Source organism: Akebia trifoliata, chromosome 15, assembly GCF_017979445.1.
Source record: "Akebia trifoliata isolate Shusen 1 chromosome 15, ASM1797944v1, whole genome shotgun sequence".
Taxonomy (NCBI): domain Eukaryota; kingdom Viridiplantae; phylum Streptophyta; class Magnoliopsida; order Ranunculales; family Lardizabalaceae; genus Akebia; species Akebia trifoliata.
In genome coordinates this window covers 24,494,817-24,504,574 of record NC_141389.1, presented here as the reverse complement: position 1 = coordinate 24,504,574, position 9,758 = coordinate 24,494,817, and the positions used below count along the sequence as shown (strand labels likewise).

General features: G+C 34.6%; 1 protein-coding gene and 1 long non-coding RNA gene across 2 annotated transcripts; one reads left to right on the top strand and one right to left on the bottom strand.

Annotated features, from left to right (window-relative positions):
• The first annotated feature begins 3,111 nt into the window (after window positions 1-3,111).
• LOC147384726 (importin subunit alpha-9-like) lies at window positions 3,112-7,104 on the top strand. Its single transcript, XM_086425081.1, has 4 exons — window positions 3,112-3,215; window positions 3,719-3,950; window positions 6,070-6,281; window positions 6,904-7,104. Exons 1-3 carry the CDS (start codon window positions 3,164-3,166, stop codon window positions 6,074-6,076), a joined length of 291 nt encoding a protein of 96 aa, XP_086281207.1. The 5' UTR covers window positions 3,112-3,163; the 3' UTR covers window positions 6,077-6,281; window positions 6,904-7,104.
• LOC147384727 (uncharacterized) lies at window positions 5,722-6,607 on the bottom strand. Its single transcript, XR_015172476.1, has 2 exons — window positions 6,466-6,607; window positions 5,722-6,334 (listed from the first exon to the last, which is right to left on the bottom strand). It is a non-coding gene; the product is annotated as an uncharacterized LOC147384727 (long non-coding RNA).
• Window positions 7,105-9,758: the final 2,654 nt, after the last annotated feature.

The following is a 9,758-nucleotide window of genomic DNA, read 5'->3' as shown; positions in this document are numbered from 1 at the left end:
AATAAAATTTTATTTTTGGATTAAATTATTAGAAGGGTGTGTGGATAGGTTAAAACAACTTTATAGCACTTCTATGTAATGAGTCTTAATGGCATAAAAAAAATAAAAAAAATTTACAGATATTATAAAATACATAATAATTTTATATTCAATTAAAAATATCCATACATCTAAGTCACATCAAGACATATGTGATTGGGGAAATTGATGTTTACATCAAGATATTATTAGCAAATGGATTTTATATTAGATTAGGTACTTGATGTGCCAAAATATTGCTCATTTTTTATATTTTTTATTCCAAGGCAGCCTCAACAAAGTCGTACAAATAATTGGTGAGAAAGTCATAACTCATCATACATCCAAGTCTTGGACCCCACTTTATCATTTTATGTTTAATTAAGAAGGCTACACATCATGTACCTCTAATTTTTGTGTTTGTGTTGGAAACATCGTTTTAAATCTCATCCAATACGCCTCGATATCGTGCACTAATGAGAAAGATAGACAAGTCAAATGTATCAGATGTGATTTAAAATCACAATTCATTTTTCTCATCGTTAAACGAGATGATTCAAATGTGTCGGAAAACTCATCTAAAAAGGTTAAATAAGAATTCTCTTCTGGGACCAATGACTATTAATATTGTCGACAACAAAATCATGGTTTGTTTGATAATTTCACATTGTATTTTGGGCATTAGAACTTGGATAATTTTGAGTCCATGGTCATGTTTTATGATGAAAAATGATCAAATCAAGTGGTTACAAATCATTAATTAGGTTCAATTTTGGTATCTACATCAATCACGAGGTGGGCCCAAGTTTCATATGGTTTTTGGATTGGGAGTGATGTCATGTGGCACTTTCGACTTTAGGATCATAAAAAAAAAAAAAAAAATAATTTGTCAAAAAAAGCAATGTTTTTGGCCATTTTAATTTTTTGTAATAATGTAGATGAGGAACCTTGTTGATGGGACATCTCAACCATCAAAAATTGGCTCAAGAAATGACAACTGTTGGATAGACTTATGGACGATTGATAGCAGCATCCAATCCAACGGCTAAGACTGATTTGATGATGGACTAACTAGGGGTGTAACTTGGTTCGGGTTGGGTCGAGTTAGAGCAAAATCATAACCGAACCTATCAAGATCGGTTCAATCATATGAGAATCAAATCGAACCGAATTGTTTTAGAACTGAACCAACCCAAATCGACCTTACTTTGATTTGGTTTTGTTCGATTCAATGGTGCCAAGAGATTCCTTTATTTTTGTCAAGAGATTTACGGTTTGATCGTAAATTGCAGTTGCAACTGTAGTTGCACAAAAGAGAAAGAGAAAGAGAGAGAGATCAACTAGTGGCGGCCGCTAACAACCGGTCATAGAGACGAAAGAGAGAGATAGACGAGAGAGAGATGAGGGTTTGATTTTAGTTGGTGGCAGCTGATTGCAGAGACAAGAGAGAGAGATGAGGGTTTGATTTTAGTCGATGACAGTCGGTCGTAGAGACGAGAGAGAGAGAAGAGAGACGAGAGTTTGATTTTGTTTTGTTAAAAATGAAAAATCAAATATATATTAAATTAATATTTTATTTTAAATAAATATTGGTTCGATTTTTTATATTATCTGAATCGATAATCGAATTGAATTCATCGATTTTTCATTTTTAAAATTCGAAATCAAACAAATATAAGTCTAAATCAAATCAAATCAATTCAAATTCCACGATTTAATTTGATTCTCAGTTTGAATCCAATTAAGTTGCACCCCAAAAAGACTAACTATATGAAAGGTATTGCGTATTTCTACGGGGAGACAACTTATATTTCTTCCATCACTCGAGGGCCAACAAGAGATGTTAGTGTGTTACAACTGTCACGTTTTACCTCCGGATCCCCAACATAAAATTCCCGATGTGTTGAAAGATATTTTAGAAAAAAAAGATGCCTTAAAGCATGCCTAGGACTAGGTGTAGCTTTGTTTTATTTTATTTTATATTAAGGTTCTATCTAAACCCATCTTATCATTAAAAAAGAGAAGAAAAAGTATTAAGAACTGTGGGTGCAACTTGGTTTGCTTTGTGGCCAAACTAAGATGCAACTTGGTTCGATTTGGGGTGAAATCAAAATTGAAACAATCTAGGTTGGCTTCATTAAAGAAGAACTACAATCAAATCGAATTTCTCAATAGTATCGAATCACATTAGTTCCAAAAAGTAGTACTTCGAGGTCAAGGGGTGTGCTCCCCCTGTGGTCTCAAGTTCGATTCCTACCGCCTACTAATATCAGTGGTCATGGACTGCAGGATTAAAATATTATTTCGCAAGTCTTGTTCGAAAAGAAGGGAATAGTTGGTGCGCGCAAGTTGGCCCAGATACCTTTCTAATAATAATAAAGAAAAAGAAAAAGAGAGAAATGAGAATCTACTTTATTTTGGGAGTTTTCAATTTTAAGTTACGTAAGCATCTTTTATTTTATTTTATAGATGAATGGTATTAAAACAATTCATAATAAATTAATATATATTTACTAAGTCGTGATTTTATGACACTCCCTATGCTATACACCCCGATACACTTCTTGATGTGGCATGGGCTAGAACAACAAATCCGTTTCCTTGGGATACACAACTTCAATCCCCACAAATATATGAAATTGTGTATCTTGAGAAAAAAGATCTATGATTCTAGCACATGCCATGTCAGGGACGTCAAAAAATCATTATTCATATTTATTTATTTTACATGGGTTCGATTCTCGGTTTTGTTAAGTTCTATACAGGCCTTGAATCGAGAATCAAACCAAATTGATTAGTTCTACATTTTTCTAATTTAGAATCGAATCATAATTTGTTCCAAAGAGAAGCAAATCAATGATATTGATTTGGTTCAATTCTCGGTTAGAGTCGGATCCAGTTGCACCCCCTTAAAAACACCACCCAAATTGTCAGAGCCACCGTTGATCATCATTCGGGCCCACAAAATATTTGGATGATTCAATCTCCTAATCTATTAAAATCAAAGCGGCGGGTCTTTCTGCGTAGTTTCTTGTGAAAATTAACATCAAAATTCCAAAATCAGACTACATTTCTGGATTCTCCCCAAAATCGTCGAATCTCGAAACCTCACATAGAATTCTAAGAGATCTTCCAGTGATCAAAAATGGCGGATGAAGGTTTTACTTCTCACAAAAGAGACTCCATCAAGTCTTCAGGTCAGTAATCTCAAACACTTAAACCTCAAACAATCAATCAATCAGTATTTATTTGTAGATTTGTTTACATGGTTTTTAAACTTGGTATCGCGTCTCGTCTCGTTCAGCTTCAATGCCGAGTCATCTCGGATGAATTTTTCGATACGTTTGAGACGTCTCGTGAGATAACTCGAAAAATAGTACATGAGATGTAAAACTCGGTAAAAAAAATGACTTTGTGTGTTGGTCTCGTTCAGCTCTGATACCGAGTTAATTCGGACGATACGTCTCGGTCTCGGACGAGTTTAAAAACCATGTTTGTTTATTTTCTAGGGTTTCTAAATATAGACGATATTGAGAAACCATGAATCTTTACCTTTAAAAAAAAAAAAACACTCGAAATGAACTCTAATACATCCAATACGGATCAAATGGAGAGTGAAACATTAGGGTTTTTGTTTTAAAAGAACTGTTTGAGCTATTTTTCTTGCATTAGAGATGCCTATATGTAATTTGGTTGTCAGTTGGAAATGTTGCGGCACATCGAAGACGACAACGTGCAGTTACAGTGGGGAAAGAAAGAAGAGAGGCATTAATACGCACGAAACGCATTTGCAGAGATGTAGTTGTTAATGATGATGATGATGATACTGATGTTTCATTAGATGAAGATATGATGATGGATGAAGACCAGATTGCTTTGGATTCTCAGACTTCTGAAGCCGTGGGAGGATTAAAGGCTGCTTTAATCTATCAGTATGTTTTATTTATTTATTTTTATTTGTATTATTTTTTTTCCTAAAGAAAAATATATCAAATTAGTTTTTGTGGTTTATTATCGTTTTTGTTTGTAATCATAGTGACAAAGTCGGGATTGAATAATAATTCTGTGAGTGAAAAATTGGAAAAAACTGTCAAAAGTCGACAAAGTTGGAAAAATTAAATGAAATTTTTTGTTTTGATAACTTGTGAAAATAAAATAAGTACTATTATCGGTCGAAGGTGTGCGTGTGAGCATGTGCATGCGTGTGTACATATTCCACATGTTAAATGTTAAATAAACTTGCAAAATTTCATGTTAAATACAACATAAAATGTGTTTTTCAAAGTTTTGCAAATTATTTGATATTAAATTGTAGATAGAAAGAATCCTTAATTGATAGCCACTTTTTCAAAAATTGGAGAATGTTCCAACTATGCTTGTAATGACATCATTACCAGCTCTCTCTTTGGTGGTTTCACTATGCAAATTCTAAATATACCCATTCACAATTGGAGTTGAATGCGAGTAACGGTTATCTTGGAATTTATAAGTACACCCGCAGTTCATTGCTTCCCATGCGCTGAAAAAATCACATTCTTCCTCTCCTAGTGAGGAAGTATGTCAAAATCATTTAGTTTTTCTCCCTTCTGCGTGTGCTGCAAGTAATCAAACATGGATTTTATGCATGTACAGGGTTCTTGTTTTTGGCTTTGTTTTTCCCCTATAAATGCAGAATCATACATCTTGGATCTACCATTTTGGGAAGAAAAGGAACAAATATATGGGCTCACATTCTTCTGATTTGGTTAGTTGTTGAGTCAACAAAGTCCTGGTAGTTTTTGCTCAATGGTTTAGAGAAGATGAGTGTGCGTATTTCTTGATTTCTTAACTCCACGTGGGTTAGTTAATTATTGGTCACCGTGCATTGATTGAATGGTGCATGCTAACATTGTTGTTTTCTTCTACTTTTAGTTAATTTTACCTTAGTTTCCAACACAAAGAATAGTCTTCATATTTTTTTGGCTCACACCATTGTTATTGTGAAATTATGAGAACTATGGGTATGTAAAGTTGTGTTGTTTATGGCACCTGTGTATTGAGCTGTCCTTGCCTCTATCGTGTTACACAAGTATAGCCAGCTCCCCGGTGTTGCTAGTCTGTTGGCGGTACCACAACTCTTTCTCTATTGAAGGGGAAGAATTGTTCCGATGGAGATTGTGAGAGAAGAAACAACTCATCAATTGTCCTTTTTCAAGAAGAGATCACAGCCTCCATTTGCAAAATCTTGGTGTTTGGACCACAATGATCATTTCGGTCAAACCTGGTAATGATGCATCTAACTTGGTCTCTTGTAACCCTACAAAGGGTCCCCGCATAATTTGACCCTTTATCATCAGAATAATCTAGTACATAGCTGTGTGTGGTTGGGCTAGATCACTTGGCAACTCACATGGAGTTGTTACTTATGCCACTGAGAGATCGTACCATTCATAATTAATTCTAAATTCCAACACCTGTGCCATTCATAATTATTTCTCATCCTCCTTGTGCCCAGCTACCATGTAATGAGACGTTTCATATCATTAGAGTGAGGTGGGCTTGTGTGGTTGTCGTATGTTGTTATTTCTAGTACTGCTAGTGCCATTTTACATTTCAGAGAGACGTACAAGGTATCTTGGATGCAAAGTGGTCCCTGGTTGCTAATTACACACTCTAAAATTATGTAGTTGGATGCTTGTTGGCCTCGGTACAACTTGCTTGCAATTGGGACAACACAAAACCCACTTGTGACTGAGTTTTGTGGTATTATCTTTTATATAATTTTCTTTTTCTATTTACATGAACATTCCCTGCTTGATATTATGGACTCAGGCGATTTCACTACAAATTACATTAAATTTTTTCTGTGACATGGCCAAATTCGTGATCTGAACCCACACTTCACTACTTGATTATCATCACTGACTCACTGTACAGGTTATACCATCTTCATGGCACTAATAAAATATATGTAACGATGAGAAGAAATTTGATGTCCATCTGTTGTACATAATGTTAAACCAAAAATCCTTCTGGGTAAGTTCAAATAATGTTAAACCCAACTGTGTTCAGGTCATGAGGGGAATGCCCAATGGTGAGGGTCCAAAGCTTATTGAGAAGGAAGATGGAATCGATGCTATGGAAAGATTCCAATTTCATGAAAATGAAGACCTGAGAAATATGGCAAATGGGTTGGTCGATAAGTACTTCGGGGAGGATTATGGGCTTGATGGGTAGACACAGCTTGACCCGACACCTGCAGCTACCGATCCACCGCTCTTTGTGTATGTATGCATAAAAACCTTCTTTTAATGAAAGTTGCTTGGAATATCCTTCTCTGCAAGTTAAATCGAACTTGGATTAGCAAATTGTATGATACATATTTTCATTTATGACTCTAGAGTTGTGCTTTTCTAAAATTCATAGATGAAATCATACACTCATAACTCACTCATTGCAGCTACTTACGCTTAAGGTTTGCGAGTTTGTGCTTGCCCGTAGCGTTGAATGGACTTGAGACCCTTTTCACCCAGATGGGTTGGTGAGAGCTTGTCAAGTCTTCCTTGAGATTGTGGGTCCGATCTCAGCTTCTTACCTGTTATAAAATTTATCTAGTAAGTAGTTAACAGAGAAAAAAACACAAAAGTAGACACCCAATTAATTTCTTGAATCCTATGTTCTACTAATTTAACATGGCAGGTTATCCACGGAGGAGAGATGATACTGGCCGGCCAGCTTAGGTGCCTATACGGATTCTTCTGGAAGCCAGTGTCATCTCTCCTGCGTGGAGTACCTCTGATGCTGATTCCTTTTCCATGGTGGGATCATGGATTCGTTGGTTTATTTATAGGATTCATAGGACTTGGTTGATGAATCTTGTGTATTGAAATACTTTTCTTTATCCAGACTGTCTCCAGCTAAATGGGCTTTAACTGGTGCTGGTGACTCATGAAACCTAAAGACAACAATAATGATGTCATCTCGCACAATGTCACATTGTTATGTCAGCTGCCGAGCTCATATGTAAGACAATAAACAAAAATAAACTTGGGTATAGTTTTATAGTATTACAATTGTTATTATTTTTTTGGAGACACTAACCTTATCCAATGTTCTTTATTTCTTACTCATATAATCATCTTTTATAGAAGGAAAAAAGGGTACCGTCAGGGGCCCCATATCTTTTTTCAAATTAACATGTATGCTCCCCAACACTTTTTGTGATTTATTGAAGCACCCACGTTTGCCCCTTATGAGATATGTTAGCCTTGTGGGATGGTTGTAAGCATACGTGGATGTTGTGGTGATTTTTTTAATTCTCATTTGAAATTATGGTATATAGTCTCGTATGGTCTTTGAATGTCTGAATAGAGTCATCTTGGTTTTGGTTGAGATCCGAATGAAATATTGAATGTTTCGGAATTATCTTGGAATGTCTTGGTCATGGATTATCGGTCTTGACATTATTGAATTTTTCTCTAATCGAGATAATGTTGCGAAATAATATTTTAAATTTTATGTTGAAATTGTGCGAGTTTGGGTCTTTTTTAATTTGTTTTCAGTTGAATGGATGAGTTCAATTGCAGATGATTACTTATTTTTGTGGAAAAGTAATTTTCCTGAAATTCCTTCTTGGATGAAAAATATTTTCTAATCTGATTTCTGAAAAAAATGTTTTGCTCTTTTTTAGTATTTAGTTACTAGAGGTGGTGGGGGATGCTAATATTATTCTTATTAATATTCTGACCGCCCGTTTTCGATATGCAATCAAACACCAACAAATATTTTATGAGGAAGAACATTTCCCAACATAGTTTTTCCTTGAAATTGATTTTTTTCAAGAAAATATTCACTACAATCAGGCACCTTTAGTGTGCATTTTTCTTTTCCTTCAGGTTGTTGCTTCTGATATGTGGTTATCATTCATGGTGGGACCCATAGAGTGGTGTGCAAGTGAGTTGAATTGTGGGTATTTATTATTGATTATTATTGACCGGTACTCATTCCCCTAAGATTCTCTCATTTATCTTATAAATTAGAGAGATTTACCCAGCAGACCTAACTGTTGCATTTAATTACAAAAACTCCCTTGGAGTTCTGCCAATTTCAAGTGAATCTAACTTATGAAATTTGATACCCACCAAACCCTACTTTATGAGGTTTGTTATCCAGAAAATCTTGAAGTGGAAATCCACATCACATAATTCAAATTGATGCGTTAATTTGTTACTCGACATAAGTAGGAGCAGATCCCAGCCTCATCAATTTTTGGTGTTCAAAACATGATCCGAGGCCACAGGGTTTTAAATAAAATAATTCTAAGAACATTGAAATGCTTAATTAGTTTTTACTATTGAATTTTAGTTTTAAATTTGAGAGTTCAGTATTCATCATTTTCAACTTTTTGGATCAAGTTCAGAAAGGAATTTTTTTTTTCCAGTTGTTTTCTTTTTAATCCAATTTTTTCATGAAACTTAGATGTGGTGTTGGCTCTTTTGGCCTCATTGCGCCCCTTTCTCTCTTATCAAAATCATAAACCCTAGCTTCTTCTCAAACGCCAAGACCCTAACATTTTATATCTAAGATCTTATTAAGTTAGTCATGTTAGCCTAGTTCATGAAGTAAAGGTTAAATTTGGATAAAGTAAGGAATTTTTATAATAAAATTGGAAGCAGATAGGTCTACTCAATAAATCTCTCCATTATTATTATTGACAAGTGCTCATCAGCTTGACAAGTGCTCATCAGCTTCAAAAATGTTAGGATGACAAGGATGTCTCATGACGCTTGCTTGTCTCATTTGCCCCTTTGACTTTTTTAAATTACACATGCCCCTTCAAGTTTTGGTGAATATTTGTGATAATACCCTCCTTTTCCAAAATGATGACATGCCCCTTGATGGCATACTTTTCTTTGGGTGACTTAATGACATACCCCTTGATTTTGGATATAAAAAAAAGTCAGTAATAATCTGACGTCCTCTCTTTCCATTCCCATCATAGAATGTAGTTCATTTGCCTCGGGATACATACAAAAATTATGATTCTACCTATCCCGAGGTAAATGATCTTTGATTCTGTGACGGGGGTATGTGTCGAAGGAGAGTAAGAAGTTGAAAATGATGATAATTTGGTCATTTCCGTTAGTCTCTCATGTCAAAGGGGGGTATGTAGTAGTTTGAAAATGTAGGGTATCTGAAATCTATGAAATCCAAAGAGAGACTCCTAAACTACTCTTTCTTGATACTTGGGCAGCTTTAATATATTTTAAATTATGATTAATTATTCTTTTAAATAATAAAATTTTATTTTTGGATTAAATTATTAGAAGGGTGTGTGGATGGTTTAAAACAACTTTATAGCACTTCTATGTAATTACTTTAATGAAAAAAAAATAAAAAAAGGTTTTACAGATATTATAAAATATATAATAATTTTAAATTCAATTAAAAATATATTGGATACGCATTCAAGTTCGGAGGATCTTATTGGGGAAATTGATGTTATTAGATTGGGTACTTGATGTGACAAATATTGCTCATTTTTTGTATCTTTTAGCCTCAACAAGGTCGTACAAATAATTGGTGAGAAAGTTATAACTCATCATACATCTAAGTCTTTGACCCCACTTTATCATTTTATTTTTAATTAAGAAGGTTTCTCATGATGTACCTCTAATTTTTGTGTTTGTGTTGAAAACATGATTTTAAACGTTCGATACGTCTCGGTATCATCCACCAACGAGAAGGATAGATAAGTCAAA